General features: G+C 32.6%; 3 protein-coding genes and 1 long non-coding RNA gene across 6 annotated transcripts; 2 read left to right on the plus strand and 2 right to left on the minus strand.

Annotated features, from left to right (window-relative positions):
• The first annotated feature begins 437 nt into the window (after positions 1-437).
• LOC9325948 lies at positions 438-1,261 on the plus strand. Its single transcript, XM_021015046.1, has one exon. It carries the CDS (start codon positions 621-623, stop codon positions 960-962), a length of 342 nt encoding a protein of 113 aa, XP_020870705.1. The 5' UTR covers positions 438-620; the 3' UTR covers positions 963-1,261.
• An 887-nt stretch (positions 1,262-2,148) lies between these two features.
• Positions 2,149-6,197, plus strand: LOC9325949 (heat shock 70 kDa protein 16). The gene is made up of 10 exons (XM_021011269.1): positions 2,149-2,248; positions 2,598-3,894; positions 4,051-4,263; positions 4,402-4,497; positions 4,586-4,696; positions 4,889-5,080; positions 5,190-5,336; positions 5,418-5,546; positions 5,675-5,805; positions 5,944-6,197. Exons 2-10 carry the CDS (start codon positions 2,722-2,724, stop codon positions 6,041-6,043), a joined length of 2,292 nt encoding a protein of 763 aa, XP_020866928.1. The 5' UTR covers positions 2,149-2,248; positions 2,598-2,721; the 3' UTR covers positions 6,044-6,197.
• A 1,759-nt stretch (positions 6,198-7,956) lies between these two features.
• On the minus strand, positions 7,957-11,432 carry LOC9325950 (protein DETOXIFICATION 36). The gene is made up of 7 exons (XM_021011270.1): positions 10,910-11,432; positions 10,016-10,647; positions 9,225-9,281; positions 8,866-9,104; positions 8,654-8,772; positions 8,469-8,555; positions 7,957-8,372 (listed from the first exon to the last, which is right to left on the minus strand). The coding sequence occupies exons 1-7, from the start codon at positions 11,222-11,224 to the stop codon at positions 8,310-8,312; spliced, it is 1,512 nt and encodes a 503-aa protein (XP_020866929.1). The 5' UTR covers positions 11,225-11,432; the 3' UTR covers positions 7,957-8,309.
• A 1,413-nt stretch (positions 11,433-12,845) lies between these two features.
• On the minus strand, positions 12,846-14,409 carry LOC110225048. Of its 3 annotated transcripts, none has more exons than XR_002329462.1 (4): positions 14,010-14,409; positions 13,722-13,837; positions 13,509-13,568; positions 12,846-13,149 (listed from the first exon to the last, which is right to left on the minus strand). It is a non-coding gene; the product is annotated as an uncharacterized LOC110225048 (long non-coding RNA). The 3 variants fall into 3 exon arrangements; XR_002329461.1 differs by having other exon boundaries at positions 13,509-13,526; positions 14,010-14,393; XR_002329460.1 differs by lacking the exon at positions 13,509-13,568 and having other exon boundaries at positions 12,859-13,149; positions 14,010-14,384.
• Between the last annotated feature and the right edge of the window lie 5,996 nt (positions 14,410-20,405).

The raw sequence follows: 20,405 nt of genomic DNA on the forward strand, positions 1-20,405 counted from the left end.
AAAATGTTGGCTCCAAAACAAAATTATATTTTCTTAGTTTCATAACGTTATAGCTATTTGCCTATTTCATAACCGAGTTACAATATATAACTTTCATATATGTTTTTTTCGGCTGCAAACTCGTAAATTAAAATGCTTAAGTTTGAAATGTATCTTATACATGTAAGTATGTACTATATGATCTCATTTTGCAAACAAATAAACTAAAATATTTGGACGGCAAGCTTGTAAATTTAAATGTTTAGAGTCTAAGATGTTATCTTACAAATATATATACTATATGACCTCATTTTGCATAATTAAATAAGAACAAAGATTTTTATATACAGGCATTAACTATAAGATTGTTAGCTGGAAAAATCATACTATCTTATATATTAACTTAATGATTTGACTTATAATTAAGTTTAGTTGTCTTATTATTTCTTTCTAATAAGAAATTATATAACGAGAGAAAAAGAAAATACGAAACACGTATACAAGTTACAAGTTAGTGCACCAGCACTGCTCAATGCAATGACTACAAATACTTGGTCATTTCAACTCCTCTCCTCGTCTCTCTCTGATCACACTACCTTCTCTTCCAAAAGTCGTCGTCGGGAAAACACAAAAGGACGAAAATGACCCTCTTCAAGAGGCCATGTCCTTACTCAAAGATGGACAAGGAAGATCCAGAAGAGGTACATCGTCAAAGAGCCAAGTTCTTGATTTACAAAACACTTCAAGAAGCCGATTTGGTTTCGCGGCGTGATCCTCATTCGTCGTTTCTACGGCTGAAGCTTTATCTGTTGAAGGTCAAGATCGGAAAGAGGTTGACTAATCTACGCCGAACCGTAGTATCCGCCGTTAGATTTGGCGGAATTCGAAAACATTCTCATAACGGCGTAAGAGCGTTGAAGAAGCTGTTCCACGGTGGTGCAACAACTGGACTACCTAGGCCTATTTTCACTCTTGAAGTTTGATTTTAATTTATATTATTTCTTGTTTTGTGTAATTTTTTTTCTTTTGTTTCTGGAGTTTCTTTTTATCTCTTTTACAAAAGTTTATCAAGAAATGTATTATGAAGAGATCATGAGTTTTGTTTCTTTCAAAAAGGTAAAAAAAAATCTTGAAATTTTATAAATCATTTAATTATATGATGGTGCAAAAGGATTTAGAAGACACATTTAAATTTGGATTATGGAACTTGTAATCGACGTATTTTAGACAGTAGAAACGACGCATTTTCAGAGAAAAATGATATGGATTGCACTGAAATATAGATACAATTATGTTTACGTAATTTTTGTACCTAAACTTATAATTCAAACTCTCATCGGATGAAGATCAAATTTAAGGTCGGATATTTTGGATATTTTCATAAAGCATGCGTTTGGATAGCTTTTAGTAATTTCAAATTTCTAATTACCTAAACCTTGCTAACTGCAGTTAAGGTAAAAATATGTTGGTGAGTTTGTTGGAAAATATTAAAATGTCATATATAAGTGATTAGTACCATACATATATGGATACAAATCAAGTCATTTCATGTTAGAATTAAGTAAGATAGAACCAATATAAAAAGGAATCATCCAAACAAACCAGTTTATTGGGTTTAATTAAGCATCTAAACTTATTCATGATTCATTATACAATCCTTTTTAACATTTGTAAACTATAAACAACTTTTCAATTGTTCTAGTTTGGACTCTATTATACAAACGGTTTTTGTTTTTGTTTTTGTTTTTATGTTTGGTTTAGTTTGCAGTTATAAATACTAAAATAGTAAAGTTTGCCCCCAAAAAAAACTAAAATAGTAATAAATATTAAATCATTGTGAATCTTTATGCTTGTGACATACAATCTATGAAGATTTAGTTTTGTCATATATCTATACAGAACATTTATTTTTCTAAGATTTATTTTTTGTCAACATCTTTGTAGAACTTAAAACTTAGATATAAAAAAAATTAATTAATCCGATCCCACTCAATTGAACCATGTGGGGAAATTCGTGCGATATCGTGAGATTCTAACACGCACGACGAAAATATAACTTTAAAATCTTGGGTTAGGTGGTGAACAAATAAATATCTTCGGGTTATAATATCAATTAAAAGGAATAAAGAAGGACTTAAATGCAAATAAAAGTTTCCCTTGTCTCTTTAATTTTTCTATTTTTCTAGCCCCTTCCTCAATTTTTCTTCTCTCATCTTCTTCGTTCCTCGCTCGAGAAGTCATCGGAGGTCCTTGGAAGTTTCTGATCATCGTATAGTCTTCTTCTTCCTTTTTTTCTTATTATCGTTCGATTTGATTGACGACCTATAATTTCATAATGCGTATATAGCTAAGATCTCTTCTCGTTGATTTGCTTAGAACAATAGAGAAGAAATTTCTGATTCCGTTTAGTATCAGCGATTCTTGTGAAGTTGATGATTATCAAATTTGTTGAATGTTTTCGTTGTTTCTCAGATTGTTTCGGGTTATGTTCTTTCTTTTTATGGATACATTTATTGAAATCTATGGTGCATTGTTCCGATTTCATATCAATTCTATAGATTCTCTTTAAGTGTTTGAGATTGGTTGATTTAATTGTGGTTTTGGTTTCCTTTATGCAGAAAGAAGGAGTTTGATAAGCAGGAAGCTCATGGAATAGAGATTCTATTTCGATTTTTTTCTTCTCTGTGTCTGAGAATTGGAATTGATCTTTTGAGTTAGAAGGGAATTTTGAGATTTGTTAAAATGAGTGTGGTGGGATTTGATGTTGGGAATGAGAACTGTGTTATCGCAGTTGCAAAGCAACGGGGGATTGATGTTTTGTTGAACGATGAATCTAATCGAGAAAATCCTGCTATGGTTTCCTTTGGTGAGAAGCAGAGATTCATGGGTGCTGCTGCTGCTGCATCTGCTACTATGCATCCCAAATCAACTATTTCGCAGTTAAAGAGATTGATCGGTAGAAAATTTAGGGAACCTGATGTTCAGAATGATCTGAGGTTGTTCCCTTTCGAAACTTCTGAAGACTCTGATGGTGGAATTCAAATCCAGCTTCGGTACATGGGTGAGATTCAGAGTTTCAGTCCGGTGCAGATATTAGGCATGTTGCTTTCACATTTGAAGCAGATTGCAGAGAAGAGTCTCAAAACGCCTGTTTCAGACTGTGTCATTGGGATTCCGTCCTACTTTACTAACTCACAAAGACTTGCCTATTTGGATGCTGCTGCCATTGCTGGCCTGAGGCCATTGAGATTGATGCATGATTCTACTGCCACTGCACTTGGATATGGTATATACAAGACAGACTTGGCAGCTAACTCGAGCCCTACTTACATTGTGTTTATCGATATCGGTCACTGCGATACACAAGTGTGTGTGGCATCGTTTGAGTCTGGAAGCATGAGAGTCCGTTCTCATGCTTTTGATAGAAACTTGGGTGGGAGAGATTTTGATGAGGTTCTCTTCAACCACTTTGCCGTTGAATTTAAGGAGAAATACAACATAGATGTATATACAAATACCAAGGCGTGTGTTAGGTTAAGGGCATCATGTGAGAAACTTAAAAAGGTCTTGAGTGCAAATGCTGAGGCACAGCTGAATATAGAATGTCTGATGGAGGAGAAGGACGTGAAGAGCTTCATCAAGAGAGAAGAGTTTGAGAAGTTGTCAGCAGGCTTGTTGGAGAGATTAATTGTACCGTGTCAAAAGGCTTTGGCTGACTCTGGTCTAAGTTTGGATCATATCCACTCTGTGGAGCTAGTTGGTTCAGGGTCCCGCATTCCAGCTATATCTAAGATGCTAAGCTCATTGTTTAAGAGGGAGCTAGGCAGGACTGTGAATGCAAGTGAGTGCGTAGCTCGAGGATGTGCGCTTCAATGTGCAATGCTCAGTCCAGTTTTTCGAGTTAGAGATTATGAGGTACGCTCTTCTCTATATGTGAAAATATTCACTCTTAATTCCGTTTCTTTTTGAGTATCGTGTGTATTAAATACATGATGGCGTTTATGCCTTCACGAATTTATTTTCTATAAATGGCAGATGTTTTTATCTTGTTTATGCTTCCCCTATTTTCAGGTTCAAGATTCTTTCCCTTTCGCAATCGGCTTTTCATCTGACAAAGGTCCCATAAACACACCATCGAATGAATTGCTATTTCCGAAAGGCCAGATCTTCCCAAGTGTAAAGGTTCTTACTCTACATAGGGAAAACACTTTCCATTTGGAAGCCTTTTATGCAAACCATAATGAACTATCACCAGATTTACCAACTCAGATAAGCAGTTTTATGGTATGATATCTTTCAGGCTTCCCTTATTCATATATATACTCAGTCTTTAGATTTCTGATTTCACATTGGATGGTTATGCCACTATTGGGCACTGCATATTTTATGGAAAGTTAATTTTGCTGTGTAATGTTTTGTTAGATTGGGCCTTTTCATATATCGCACGGAGAAGCAGCACGTGTCAAAGTAAGAGTTCAGCTAAATCTCCACGGGATTGTCACGATTGATTCAGCTACGGTGAGTACAATCTCATCAGTCTTTCTTTAGATATGATTTCCTTTGTGTGTCTACCTAGGTTGAGTCTAAACTTTCCCTTTCTGAACAGCTAATAGAATATCACAAGGAGAATATAACTTCCGAAGAGATGATATCCGAAGAAAATCATCAATCTTCTGCTATGAAAGATGGCACTTTGGACCCTTCGTCAGGTTCTACTGTAAGTATAGTTTTAGCAACGTGTAAAGAAATATAGTTGCATAACAAGAAGGCTGCAAGGCCGAGATATAAAAAGCTGATGTTGAAGCATTGGCATATCGATTAAATTTTGAAACAATGAAATGGTTGATCTGGGGATTCTCCAAAGAAATGCTAATCTGTAGAAGTCCTGACAATAGTTTCTCTTGTGTAGGGTAATGAGCCCAAGGCTATCAAAAGAATGGAAATTCCAGTTGTTGCGAACGTGTCTGGTGCATTGACAAAGGATGAGTTATCTGAGGCCAAACAGAGAGAGAAGTCTTTAGTGGAGCAAGATCTGAAGATGGAATCGACAAAGGATAAGAAAAATGCTCTCGAATCCTTTGTTTATGAGATGCGTGATAAGGTACTCAGCTGGGTTTAGTAGACTCAAAGCTTTCCCTTTAGATTTCAGTAAAAACTGTTTGTGTATATAATTTATCACTTCCAAGAATTAACATTGTGTATACGGGCAGATGTTAAATACATATCGGAACACTGCAACCGAGTCAGAACGGGAATGCATAGCTAGAAATCTTCAGGAAACAGAGGATTGGCTATATGAAGATGGTGATGATGAATCTGAAAATGCGTACATCGAGAAGTTGAACGATATCAAAAAGGTAACTCTCTCAAAGTTTGGTATGTAAAGGTTGTCTCTGCAGATGACATTGTCCTAATTGATGGCTTATATATCTGAGCAGCTCATCGATCCTATTGAAAATCGGTTCAAGGATGGAGAAGAGCGACTTCAAGCATCAAAGGATCTTCTGAAAACTATTGCAGATAACCGAATGGCTGCAGAGTCTCTTCCTCCTCCAAGAAAGAACGCGGTTTGGTTCTAAACTATTAACATAAGTCTCACTCTACTAGCAATAATATGTCTTATAAGATGGATAAAGTTTGTATAGTTGGCTAGATGGTTGAGATTATATCACCATAATGTTTTTTACGTTTTCAGGTTCTCGATGAATGTCATAAAGCTGAGAGGTGGCTCCACGAGAAAACCACAAAACAGGATTCTTTACCCAAAGACGCTAATCCAGAGCTGCAATCTGCTGAAATCAAGAGAAAAGCCGATGCTCTTAACGCGTAAATCTAATATTTCCCTCTCCTTACTACTCTTCAAGCTAATCTTCATTCTTCACATTTCTACCGCAAAAACTTTGGTCATAATTGATGAGACCGAATCGGATATAAACTGATGACAGGATTGTGAATGTGTTTCAGGACATGCAAGTACATTGGGAAATCAAACTCTCCTCCCGCGAAACCGGAACATAATGGATCACATGGAAGTAGAAAATCAGATGATATGGAGCTTGATTGATTGTTCTTTCTCTTATAATAGTCTAAAATTTTGAGTCTTTATTCTACATGGGGCAAAATAACAATAAGGCGAAACGATCTCACTGTGTATCTCTCTCATGATCCATGATTTGAAACGATTATTCTCGAGGTTGATTTTTCAGATTTTGTTGTTTTTTTTCCTTATGGTGAATCTCTTTTTTCTTTAACCATTTTTATATTTGTAGTAGTTGGCTAGATTGTGACATGTGCCAACCAATTTAGACCAATCGTACACAAAACAAGTGGAATGAGTGAGAACACCGTATCAATTACGTATGATGGTGAGTGGATCCGTATACCCAAATTGAGATGATTCCCAGTTTCTGTCATCTGTTCAATTTCTCAGATTGTACGAGCTCGAATCTCAGACGTATCCAACCATAAACATTTAAAATTGCCGTACAAATTTGAAATCTCTTATTTATCTTTTTCGTCAAAGTATGTCATTCAGTCACGAGACAAAATTAGCCGATCTAGTGGAAGATAGACCAGACTTTTAGTCAGTAATATATAACTCATGTCATGTAAGAACAAAACTATACTATACAATAATAGCGAAACCATATAATTTGGTCCTTAAATCTATAGTATGTGTATAGCATGCGAATTATAATCTTATATAGTATGGGTTCTTTTTAAGGAATTACTATATGAAATCAAAAATAAAATAATAAATGAGGTGACTAATTTCCAACCGCAATATTTAATAACTTTCAACAACAACATGGACTTATGTCAGAATAAACATTTAACTGAATCTTGACAATGACCATTGATGAAAACTATAGTACTAGGGCCTGGGGAAGCTCAAAACTCTAAAACTATATCACATCGCAATCTTCACGATATAAGATTTATTTTATTTTATTTTTGTTAGAATTTTGTGTTTATATTTAACTAGAAGAACACATATTCGTCTAAGTTATTTACCAACTGTAAACTTACACCTCAAATAATAAAAAATAACATTGCTTTCTTTTTTTTGGTTAATTGTGAGCATAACATTTTAGCATTATATGTAAATGCGTAAGCAATTTTTAAAAAAAAAACAATGGAAGTCGTATATATATATAGAGATGTATTCTGTGTTCATGTACAATCACATATTTGTTAGGTCTAGGTTCAAGTATTTTGGTATATGAGAAAGATCCATTAACCGAATTATAACTATCTCTAGTTTTGGTTGGTTTGTCATAGTTTTAGGTTTCATTCTTTTTTTTCAATTTTGTAGTTGGGTGCACCATGCATGGTGATGGTTTCCCACTTTATTTGGATGCTAACTACGATATATATATTGACTTTACTAAATTATTAGAGAAAAAAAAAAAAGAAGAGCAAATCAAGTCAAATCAAATCCAAATACTTAACTATAAACTTAATTTTGTCGACAAAAAAAGGATTATAAACTTAATTAACTAACTCTATTCAATGAAAAATGAACCAAATCTTTTTAGTATCTTTCAAACCAGATTTTGACCATTTCAACAATAAAGTTCGCTTTCAACATTCGTGTGAAGGCTCATACTAGTCTTAGTTATGGAACCCTTTTTATGTTATGTCAATGTAACGTATTTTAGTACTAAAGTGCTATTAGAAAAGAAACAAAATAACTAGTAAGATTAAACAAATCATCTTTACTTTTGTATAAGAGATTTTTGTTTTCCCATTACTGATATATTATATGAATGTATATAGAAAACTTCTGACAAATAAAAGATTCATGTTTCCGACTCTTAACACCACATAACGACAGTATCGCTGAAAATAAAAAAAATATGCGAAATAAAATCATATACTAAGAAACTGACAAAAAAAAATTTAAAACCTTACAAAGTTCCTACAGGGTTACGAGTTACGAGTTACGACTTACGAAGAAAAAACTTTTGTGGACCATAACACCCATTTTTCATTATCTGATTACTTCATATACAAAGAAACGATTACAACAATTCATTCTTCCACACAATACATCATTTTTTCAATATATCATTCTCACTTCTCAATACTACTTCCTCTTACGAAAAAAAAATTTACATCAATTTCCTTCTCTTCAATCTAACCCCCTCAGAAAACTATCGATTTTCCAATTATTCATTAATCAAGAGATTCGCATATCTCTTGATTAACTAACTAACTAGGGTTTAGTCCTTTTTTAAAAATCATTTTGGGGAAAACCAAAACATATACATAGTTGACCTCCGAATCTCCCCAAGATAAATTTCTTTTTATAAAATCAAAATTTTATTTTATTGCTTAAGAAGCGGAGATGTGTCTTCCCACTGGTCCAATCGTCTCGAAGCCTTCTCCACCTGAATTTTAAAACCCAAAAAAAAACTATCAAAAATTCAAAACTAACCCTTAATTATAATTTTCGTGAAAAGTATAAATGATAATTAGTAATATACCTCTTTATCCCAATCAGTTCGGAAAGTGACAAAAACTAAGATAATAGTCTGCATGAGTGTACCACCAATCATCCCTGTCCATATTCCCTGCACCAAATCATTAACAATATAATTTAAATCTCACATTTACACCAACTAATCATTAATCGTTGATTAGAATATAAATCATGTAAAATGAAATTTACCCTAGCTCTCATATCATAGGTGAAACCAAGAACATAACCAATCGGAATCCCCACAATGTAATAACATCCAATGTTAACGTACGCTACATATGCTTGCCATCCACATCCAACGGCCACACCTGTAATAAATAAATTTTGTCATTAATCATTTATTCACAACTAATTAATCAATTTTTATTTATTTATTGAATTAGTTTTTGTTTTATTTTTACCAGATAAAACAGGTTGAACTCCATTGAGAACTATGGTAATGGCTAAGAAAGGAGAGAGCTCGGCGACGGCTTCCGCAACCGCTGGACTGTCCGTAAAAATGTAACTGATGACGTGACGCCACGAAAGGATCACGATGGCTTCAAACAATGACAGTAAAAATGACACTCCTGTAGTTACCGCGGTTGAAAATGCTGCTGATCGTGGATTTCCAGCGCCTAATTCGTTACTAACTCTCACACTGTAGTAAAAATAAAACTAATGTTTAGCTTATGTTATTAATTTATTACCTCTAGCATTAAAAAAAATTGCCTAAATTAAATAATTGAAAATGTTTTACAAACGTTTTTCTTTTACCAACCTGGCAGCTGCGTTGAATCCAACTGACACCATGAACGACATTGCAGATATTGACATGCTGCAAAGAAAAACAAATTAAGTAATGAATTATATATTTGGCCAAGTCGTAAGACCTAGTCAGTAATAAACTTTTTGTTTCTTGTGAACGAGTCAATAATACACACTTTAATAATCATGTTTGTAAAACAAGTCGCTTAAATAAATTAATAACTTGGGTCTAGGAGTAATCAATACTTTATGAGTTTTCCAAGATACAGAAGTGCATGCCGTTGTTTATCAAGGAAACGACACGCAGTTTGCGCTCACAAGAAACGGTCAAAGAAACACTGAAATTTGGCTTTAACGGAAAGGTTAAAGAAGAACGTGGGACTTATAATACTGCTTACTAGTCATAGTACGGCGACAAATAGTTGCAGCTTTTAGTAACGTGACTTTCGTTTATCAAAAAGGAGATTCCCGAAAACTAGCCAAAAGTTGAAAAGTTTTGATCGGACAAATGATAAACAGTAGTAGTACAAAACCATGCATTATTAACCTTATTATACTATTAAAAATAAACAAACCGTCCAATTTTTTTGCTTTTTTAATTTCACAATTAAAGCTACATTTTATGGAAGAAACTAAAGTTTTGGAAGTATTCTAAGATTTTAATATTACTACAAAAAAAAGGTTATATGTTTTCGGCTGTTAGTGTTTTAATGTGTAATATATTTTTTTTTGGGCACATGATGGGTAGTAGTACTTCATAAGGTAAAATATTGAAAAAGTAAAATGTAAAAAAAAAAAAAATACCAGATTGCTAGAGAATCCAAAGCAAGTTCAGGGTCTTTAAGAAGTCCGGCGAGGAGAACAAGAATCTGAGAATACCAAGATTCAAGACAGAGCATGACGGCGGAAGCTGCCGATAACTGGAAAAAGTCCCAAAGACCATCAAAAGCTTTCCAGCTAAAACCATCCCAAGTCCGGCGACATCTTGGACTTATCTTAATGTAAATAATCTGAGCGAGGACAATGATCCACCACGAGAGACTATGAACAACGGAGAGACCAAGTAAGCCCCAACCAAACTTGAAGACAGAGAGCCAAGAGAGGATTAAATGGAGGACTAGTGTTGCGGCTGAGATATAAGCGCTTGGCGTGACGATGCTTTGCGACTGGAGGAACTTTTGGATCGGGAAATTGACGGCGTAAGCGAAGATCATTGGGATCATTCCGTAGACAAAGACGGAGGCCACTGATGCTACGTCAGCTGGCTCGCCCAAGGAAATGAGGAGAGGTTTTGAGAAGATGAAGAGTAAAGTCATTGGAAGTCCGGTGATGACAAGAACAATCGTGGATCTTTGTAAGTAGACTCCAAGCATGTCGTATCTGTGAGCTCCATGCGCTTGCCCACATAATGTCTCCACTGCACTTCCCATTCCAAGCTATGTCACCGGCAAAAAAAAAATATTAGAATCTGAAGACCAAAGAAGACTTTATTCATTTTAAAGTTTGACCAAAGAAGACTTTATTCATTTTAGAGATTAGATTAGATTCTGAGGAACGTAAACATCGACTTGTAGTTGGTAATTTCATCAGATCCGTTTAGTAGTATTTGTGTTTATGGATATTTTTGATATGATTTAAAGTTTTGTATAAATGAAGTTATTTTTTTAAGAGAAATGAAAATTTAAGTAAGTATAGTACCATGAGACCGAGAGTGAACATATTGAAACCGCTGTTTCCTAGAGAAGCGGCAGCGAGTTGCATACTTCCCAAACGACCGGCGAAGATACGTGTGAGCATAGACATGCCGTTGTTGATGACGTAGACAAAGATCGCCGGAGCTGCCAAGTGGAAAAGGTACTTCATCTCGATCAACGACGCAAGGTAGATCCGCCGGAAATATGACAAGTGTGTGTCCGTTAATACACTCTCCATCCTGAAGTCAGCTTCCGATTTCGATGACTCCAGTAACGGTTGCTGAAGGTTGTCCACGGCGGTGGTGGCTTCCGAACCCATTTTTTTAATATAGATTTAAAGAAAAAAATATTATGAATCTACGAACTTCGTCGCTCTAGTTTTCTCTCTCTCTATCTTTATTTGGTCTGTATCTTTCTGCGACTTTGCTCAGAGAGTAGCTGTAATATAAAGGCGATTTTGCCGTGTCTGCTATTTTTTATAATTATTGAAGAAAAAAGAAAGCTGAAAAGAGGAAAATAAGCCTTGTTTCTTTATTTAATCATAACATCCGTTTCGTGAAAATTATATTAAATGTTTACAGAACATAAGCTTTTGCATTTTTGGCATTGTGTGAACCGACCCTAATCGTATCTTACTCTTTAGGTTAAAATGTAACTAAAATTGAATAGTTGGATCAATATAGTCATATGACTACATGAGTCTGACCGATATGACTAGTACATGAAAACAAGTTAGTCCAGATAAGCCTGATTAATTTGATGGGATATGCCGGATTGACTCATTTAGCAAATTGACTATATTTAGTTTTGCATATTGCAATCCTAAACTTATTTGTCAGAGACCACCAGCTTGATATCCAAGAACTTCAACAAATAAATAAATAAAGTTGAAAAGAACTAATCCTATAAACAAAAATCACATTTGTGTGGGAAGTCAAAATTAACGATAACGATAATGATAATTGAAATAAACAAATAAATTAACGTAACAGTGTCAAAATTAGAAATACTAGTACTAATAAATATTAACGATAACGATAATGATAATTGAAATTTACTTCTCGTTTTTTTTTTTTTTTTTTTACGACACCTGTGGAATGAAACGCCGGTTTGCCGAAAAAAAAAAAATGGAATGAAACGCCGAACGCAGGAATCAAAGCTGAACACGTGACTTTAACGCACTTCCTCCCGCAAATAAAGTCCAGACACACTACTACTACACAATCAATAGAGCGATTAAAAGTGAGCTTTTCGAACCCAAATATAAAAAGTAACCTTTCCAATTTTGACACTGTTACGTTTAATATTTTTCAGTTGCGTCAAGTATCTTCTGCGACTGTGTGGGTAAAAGCTCTTATTTTTGGTCATATTATAATTATGTATTCTTAAAGCAACTCTAATTATTATGTCTTTTAGATATATTTTATTATAACATCCCCGATTCTGTAAATCTTAACAAGAATCTATCACAATACTACTTTCAAATCAAAATTTCTTACGAGTTTCACTTTGTAGATAAAGCCATAAAGGGAAGGGGTAACCAACCAAAAAAAAAAAAAAAATTGGTATCTTCATCTTTTTCCTAAAGTTTATTTATAACTTTGAACATAATTTAAATTACGATACAACCCTTTTTTTTGTTAAAGAAATTACGATACAAAACTCACAGATCAACTAAGAGCATCTCCAATGGTGAGAGTCCTCCATGGGCTCTCACCAATTGTTTAAACATATTTTTTTTGAAATTTTTAGATGAGAACTTGTGTTTTTCTTTTTTAAATTTTCTTAGTCCAATGGTAGTTTCTCTAGTGTGTTCTTTTTTTGAAAATATTTTGATTTTGATGTAATTTGATGTTTGGTTTTGATGTAATTTGATGAATTAGGAAAAAATAATTGGAGTCATTGGTGTTTGGTGTAATTGGTGTTTCAATAGTTTATAATCACATCAAAAACTTGTCAACTGCAAATGAAAGATTCATGATCTACACATATTTTGATTTGAGTGTCTTGTCTCCTACTTAGCCTATACAAGATAGATCTACAAGAAATGTTGTGTTTTGATATAACAATAACAAGAAGAAGTGTTGTATATATAGAGAAAAGGAGGGTGTACAATCATTCAAAAATATGCAGACTGCAAATCATTCACCCTCTTCACGTTTTGGAGAATCTCAGGTCCACCCTATGTGTTTTTCTCTGTTTATTGGTCCTCAAACTCATCCCAAGCATCATTACACATGAAAACTGCAAATCACAACCAGTTTGTCTCTTTTTTCCTATTCTCTGCATCGTACATGCTCTGAAGAGGACACTGACTCCTCCACATTATCAAAATTCAAAACTGCAAATCACAACCAACAAAAATTTGAGCTTAATGATTCTTAGTTCTAATGATATAACTTAATAAATCCTACGTGTATTGCATCATATGGTGCAAACTCTTGCCAACCTTTTTTTCATCTACCAAAAGATGAAAACGAGTAAAAGATATGATTTTGCTAGGCAAGGAACTCACAAGAGAAAGCGAGTACTCACAAGGAGAGAGATCCCTTCTTAAGTAAGGAAGCAGCAACACTCTTTTCGATTTTCGATATGATCCACACCAACAATGCATCCCTCAGCTCCAACCATCAAAGCAAAACAGCCACTCAAGTACCCGGTTCCTACAAACACAAGCTGATTGTTATCCCGAGTTCCCACTTCAATCATGCCAAATAACAAACACAAGCTAACATATTAAAAATCGTCTATGAGCACAAAATCAGTTACACAACACAGAGAAACACCAAATAACCCATTTTAGAACAAGTTTCTACCTTATGTGTTGAGAATAAACTGAAGCAGAGATTCCTGGCGAGAGAGAACATAAATCCATGTGGAAGAAGAGAGCACCGGAGAAGCAAGAGAGATTGAGATTCAGAAACTATGAACCCTAAATCAAACATTCAACGACTCATCCACTTCAATCATACCAAATAACAAACACATAACGTCCAATGTATTTAGAAAACCACTTATCGATGCTTAGAACAAAAACCTTAAAACGAACATCAAATTCCCCAAATTAAATCATGATAAACTTCATAAAAGAAGTAGATTCTTACCAATTACGAGCTTCGTCATTGATTCTCTGATTTGATTCATCTTTCACCGGCGATCGTGACCACCGGCTCTGCAAATGACGAAATCGGCCCAACCACTGCTCGACCTTGATATCGACTGCTTCAATTGAACCTCAATCTTCGGAGCAAAATTCCGGCTCCGTCGCCGTCACCTTCGCCATCGTTTGATTTTGTTTCGCTAGAGAGAAAGAAAGAGAGAGCGTATCGAGAGAAAACGAAGGTTTTTTTCGACGCATTTTTTTTCTTTTCAGTTTTGTCAAATAAAACGCCCAATTAAAACGTGACACGTACACGTCTCTCATCTCATCTAAAGTTTCTCACAAGAGAGCACAAGAGAGACAGCTCTCTCCATTAAAATTGTTTCTGAATTATTTTTTTACAAATTTTCTGAGAGAAACCATTGAGAGAACCCAAAAATTGAACCATTGGAGATGCTCTAAACGAAAATGAAGATTTTGAAGATATGGTATTAAATTCGTGCAAATGCTTACAGTTAAGATACGTTGGAAAATAAGGCAGTTGCATCGTGGCAATAATGAAAAACAACGAGTCACTCGTCTACGATGATCACATGGCTATATTTAATATTTTGAAGAAAAGAATATACGTTCTCAACTAATTTTCTTACAGGATTAGCCGATTAGCTACAGAATGCATACGTACACCAAAATATCAAGCTTGTAATAAAAATAACAATAATAATTCCTGTTAATTTAAATTTGAAAAGGGTAAATAATTGATTTATAAATTACTATAATATAGAAAAATTGATTTTTTGAGACGTTGAACTCTTTATCGAATTATAAATTTTCCTTATGTAAAGGAACACGATTTTCAAAAATATAATTGAAGACCGAATATGGATGAGATCGAGAAAAAATATAGACTACCAATATTAGATTCGGGTCATTACAAAGATTAGTATGTGGATATGGTTTCCGCAGCACGTAACTTGCAATTTGTATCCCATATTTTATCCAACTAGATTTGAACCCACGGTACACCGCGGGGCTATAATTTTTTTTTAAAAAATCTAAATATAATTAGTTTTGTTTATTAATAGAGAGTATAATATAATATTTCGACCTATTTTATAAATGTATCATCCATATATCTATATTAATAGTTTTGAGTATATTAATTGTGTTTTAGGTTTAAATGGTATATCTATATATACACTTAAACGACATTTGGCTTTCTTCTTCTTCTTGCCTCAGTTTAGGAGAAAGATTTTTCTTGCGGTACACCGCGGAGCTATTATTTAAAAAAAATATTTTTCTTTCTTAAATTTCCAAATCTAGATTTTACACCGCGGGTCGATTTTTTTATAACTAAAAAATTATTTTGCAAAATTTTAAGTTGTATTTGTTTTGTTAATATTGTTTATTTTGTTTAGTGTTTCTGATTTTATAATTAAATTTTGATTTTTAATTCTAGGATTTCATCCATAGTATATTGTTTAATATTAATATTGATCTAAACCCGTTGCACCATATAACCCCGTCCCGTAAAATTAAACATCATTTGTTATTTTTTTTAATAATATTTTTATCCACTACGGGTCGCAGGTTCATGCGGATAAGCCCGTAGAGAGTTGCGGATTTGCGGGTCGACCCGCCAAAAGAGAAGCTATCTTTTGAAACCCTTTGTTTTGTTTAGAGGTTTTAAGAAAATATCCTAAAAAATAATTTTCATTATATGAAAAAAAAGAAGTAGAAGAAATTGTAGTATCAACATTCCCGATTTTTACACCACTCGTTACAATTAATTTTTTTTTTTGCAGATAAAAATCAGAAGTTAACTAAGTCGAGATTTTTAAAAAGATTGTGTAGAGATTTTTGGTAAATTGTTGAGAACATATTTGATTTCAAAATCTTTACTTAAATAGATAAGGAAAGATTTTGTAGAGACTTTTGCTAAATATATGAGAAATGAATTTCAATTAAAAATCTTTACTTAAATAAAACAAATCTAAATAATTAATGCTAATGGCATGTCATTGTAAATACATCTCAACTTCAGGATTTATTTGCTAATTGTGATCTAAAAATATATATATAGATATACATATCTAAAAAGAAATAACAACTCCAACTACAAGATCGGAACTGAAACATGCATGTCAAAAGAGGAAATTGACAACTCTTGGTATGTTGGATTTTACAAACGAATCAATAATGATGATGGGTATATGCTTATGCATTAAATCATAGTTTATTAATTATAAAAGATGATATAAATAATTTGCAGCATTATTTAACGTAGAGAAGAAGAAGAAAAAAGAAAAATCATGTTTAAAGAAGATGTGACGTACAAAAAGTGCCATGTTGGACATACCAAACTCGTGCTTTAAAATTCACAAAACAACTTTGATTGGCAGAAAAAAAAAAAAATAAAAAAATAAAAAAAAAAAAAAAAAAAAAAAAAAAAACTTTGATTGGCAGGTCAAACTACGTTGACCATTGAGTCGCAAACGCGGCAGTAAAATTACGTTGATTAGCATTTAAATCACAGCTAATCCACACGGATTCGTTGTGTAGGTCTGAATGTATGTTTTTATAATTTTGTTTAATAATAACATTAAATGTCATAGGTTTAGATATACAATTATTATGTGGAATATTTGACAAGTCATTTTCAGAATAAGAAATCGTCAAGGTATTTAAGAAATCAGAATAATCGCGGTAATTAGTTGACCAACGAATATGCAGTATAGACTAATAATACCTTCGTGTTATAAGTTTACTTCAAGTAATGTTGATTCTCTAAGAACTTTTACAAGTCATATTTAATAACTGCGTTTTTAAAAAGAATCCCTTATATATTTACGTATAGTTTAATCTTTTTATTCTTTAGTCATAATTAATTAAAGATTACAATTATTAAGTTTATTTGTGCACTTTGGATTACAGGTGCAAACACAATATACAAGCAGGTAGGTGTATAAACTGTGAATTATGAGTTTGTACCTGTTTTCTAGTTTTGAAGTCTTAATTAAGATATGATGTTTGTACCATGTATTGACGTAAGTGTGTAACCCCAAATCTTATACATGTTTTTTTTTTTTGTTTGTGTCAAAGATATATATTGAATGGACCAGTGTTATAGGCTCTTAATATGAACACAAATTCCCTCGGGCCATGGTTGTTGGGAAAATTATTAAATGAAAATGACATTGACATATTTGTGTGAGTGTGAGTAAGAGAGAAAGCGACGCAGACCGTAAAACATATATAATTGCTTATATTTTTGATCAGAAATTTTTATATACATAATTGCTTATATATATATATATATTACTGTACTATATATGTGTAATAATGACCATGGAATTGTTATGCTTGATTTTCAATATACAATCTTAAATTGGAGTGCTCATCATGACGCTTATCAGATTGTTAACATTTGTTTTGATCAAATGTGAAACCGCACTAAACTTGCCTCCATCGGAATAGAAATGTATTTTCCTAACGAGAAAAAATGGAAAAATCTGAAGTTGTCAGAGTCAATGGAGCCGTATTCTAGAGTTCAACAGTTCATAAACGATAAGTATTTAAGCAACTAAGAGCATGATTATTGGTAGTATCTTAGAAATAAATTTTAAAAATATTTAAGTAATATATTTGTAAAAGTGATAGGTAAAAGATAGTGTTTTTGGGTTAAGATTTTTGTGTGATTAATGGTAGGTTCTTAACATGTGGTTCTTACAAAAAAATAATATTATATAAAAATAAAATTTATAATTATAGAAAATTTAATAATTGTTGCAAATTAAAAAAATTAAAACATACATGAGATACAATTTATAACATAAATAACATAAAATACAAAAAAAAAATTCTTCTTTTGTTTGATTTTTAACCAATCATAATGTGACACCTTGCAACATCTTAAGTTAAGAAAAACATCTTAACTTAGATACAAATCTTAGCTTTAAGATGTTGGTTTGATTATTTTTAATCAACTTTAATTCTAAGATTTATCTAAGATACTCAACATTTCAACCAATATTCATGCTCTAAGCACGCAAACACTCCGGCCAAGTTTTAAGACAATTTAGCAAATAATTTTGTATGAGATATTTAAGTAAACAGTGTAATCGTAGACGTGGAAAAAGACTACAAGAAACTAGCTAGGCTAACCTCTTTTTACCAAGAAAAGTCTTTCGCTATGATTTAAACTACATTCCACGATTTTTTTTTATGATGAGTATAAATTTTTAAAAATTTCGACAAAAATAACCAAAACTGTGGTTTATGAAAAGACATTATCTTGATCATACTAGGGTGCCCAAAATGGGCCATCCAAACATTTAACTTCGGATATTATTTTATTCCAAATCTTGATAAGAGGATGTATTGGGTCTGACTGATACTCTTTCATAGAAGAAAAATAATTCTTCTGTGTTGTACTTAAATGTAACTAGTCAATGAAAAGCAGTTGATTTTGTTTTCTTCCCAATTTTTCAAAAAACAACGCGAAAAGGTAGAATTCATCCCACTTCAAATATATGAGAGAAAAAATTCTTGTGTTTTTTTTGCTTTTATTTTCTTCTCTTTTTTCTTTTATTTTTCATCTCATTTCTTCCACTTTTTACCAGTCACACCCATTATCTTTTACTACGCATTAAATAAATATCTCAACAAATTTTCGTAATTAAGAAGAGACAATGATCTTATGATTCAGATTTACTATCTTATAAATTGGTCCATAAGTTTTTCCCTTTTTTTTAATTTTTGAAGTCCATAAAATGTTTCTAATATATACATTTTAATTTTGAACCTTTGTTCCTACGACGGGAAGTTGTGAGAGCCACAAGAATGCATAAAATGGGGCATTCAGACATTTTAACTTCAAATATATTTTCTCCAAAATCTTGATAAAAAAACAAATTATTGTTTTCTTATAACGCATTAAACAAACATATCTACAATTCATCGAAATTAAGAAGGCTGGATTCTGGTGAACAGCATACACCTGATATTATAATGTACTATATAAGAAATATAGATTTTTCATAAAGGACAAACAAAGTTTCCTAAATTAATTTCAGCAACATGTGATAACCGTTCGAGCATGATACTACATAAACACATGTCTAAGTGGATGTGAACATATATTGTGTTATCATGTCAACGCGTCTGATGTATCAGCATAGAAGTTGAAATTCTTGCGGGAAATTAGGGTAAAACAATTCTACAATTCGAGAATCTCGTGGTAAATGATTGTAGACCACCTTACGCGTGATGTCTATATATAAGACTATAACTCGAGAATCTCGTGGGATAGTATTTTAGGTCTAGTTAGTTTGGTAAGAATCGGCTCAGTCAAAGTATAAATCCCTAAATCTAAAATCAAATATCAACATATAAAATTGATAGAAGTTACACAAAGATATAATAGTTTAGTGTACGTATCACACTACTGGATATTATATTGGATTACATAGTATCTATAAATATTAAACAACATTAACGATTAGATTATGCATATTACACATATTTTGATGAATATAACGATTTCTTGAGATTTGCGATTTATTTTATTTATTTCATACCCTACTCTACGAAAAGGAAAGCTTACTAGTATTAATTTTTATTATAATCGAATATTCAAAAATGTTAGTGGGAGCTCCTTTTGTTAAACTCTTTTTTTTTGTTCCTTCTCGTAACTTGAAAAGCATATGCGTAAGAATTTGCGTTTAATACTAGTGTTTATATTAAGCTAAATAGATTAACTAACACCAATGTTAATTTTGATACAACCGAATCTTTTTGTAAGGGTTAATTGATAAGAGCGACACCATGACAGCTATTTTTCGCCTAACTATATATATTCAAGTACTTTTTTTTTTTTTTTTTACAGCATTTCAAGTACTTTTCTGAATTCTCTGTATATATATCCGAATGTTGGGGGGTAGGATACATCAATCGTAATCCGTGATTATTGTCATTAAATTAATTCCACTGAAATTTATCGATTTTTAATTGACGGTCCATGTGATCTCCTTATCTTGCATATTCCCATATCTTTTTTTTGTGATCCTAAAATTTGTTTTAGCGTATCAATATATATTAGATATATGCATGCATGAAACAAGCTTATCGTATGACGTTAGATTACCAAACTATTTATCAAAAAGGAAAAAAAAAAACAGATTACCAAACTTTTTTTTTTCAGATTACCAAACTTATATATTTAAACTAATTGGCAGTGAATATAAAATCGAATTTATAAATTGAAAACACACATTGATAAACAAATATATGATATGCCTCCTCCATATGAACATATTTTTACAAGAAAAGGATTTTCAAGAATCATGAACTAATAAGATAACTTTAACAAAAAATGAACTAATTAATAAGATTAATCTAC

The sequence above is a fragment of the Arabidopsis lyrata genome, assembly GCF_000004255.2.
Source record: "Arabidopsis lyrata subsp. lyrata unplaced genomic scaffold ARALYscaffold_1, whole genome shotgun sequence".
Taxonomy (NCBI): Eukaryota; Viridiplantae; Streptophyta; class Magnoliopsida; order Brassicales; family Brassicaceae; genus Arabidopsis; species Arabidopsis lyrata.

Bases quoted from the DNA above. Each gene is read 5' to 3' on its own strand.
- LOC9325948 (XM_021015046.1), top strand. From the start codon at position 621: ATGACCCTCTTCAAGAGGCCATGTCCTTACTCAAAGATGGACAAGGAA.
- LOC9325949 (XM_021011269.1), top strand. From the start codon at position 2,722: ATGAGTGTGGTGGGATTTGATGTTGGGAATGAGAACTGTGTTATCGCA. The intron at 3,895-4,050 runs GTACGCTCTTCT...CCCTATTTTCAG, and splicing joins TTCGAGTTAGAGATTATGAG to GTTCAAGATTCTTTCCCTTT. The intron at 5,337-5,417 runs GTAACTCTCTCA...ATATCTGAGCAG, and splicing joins AGTTGAACGATATCAAAAAG to CTCATCGATCCTATTGAAAA.
- LOC9325950 (XM_021011270.1), bottom strand. From the start codon at position 11,224: ATGGGTTCGGAAGCCACCACCGCCGTGGACAACCTTCAGCAACCGTTA. The intron at 9,282-10,015 runs GTATTTTTTTTT...TTTTCTTTGCAG, and splicing joins TTGGATTCTCTAGCAATCTG to CATGTCAATATCTGCAATGT. The intron at 9,105-9,224 runs GTTGGTAAAAGA...TTTTTACTACAG, and splicing joins GGATTCAACGCAGCTGCCAG to TGTGAGAGTTAGTAACGAAT.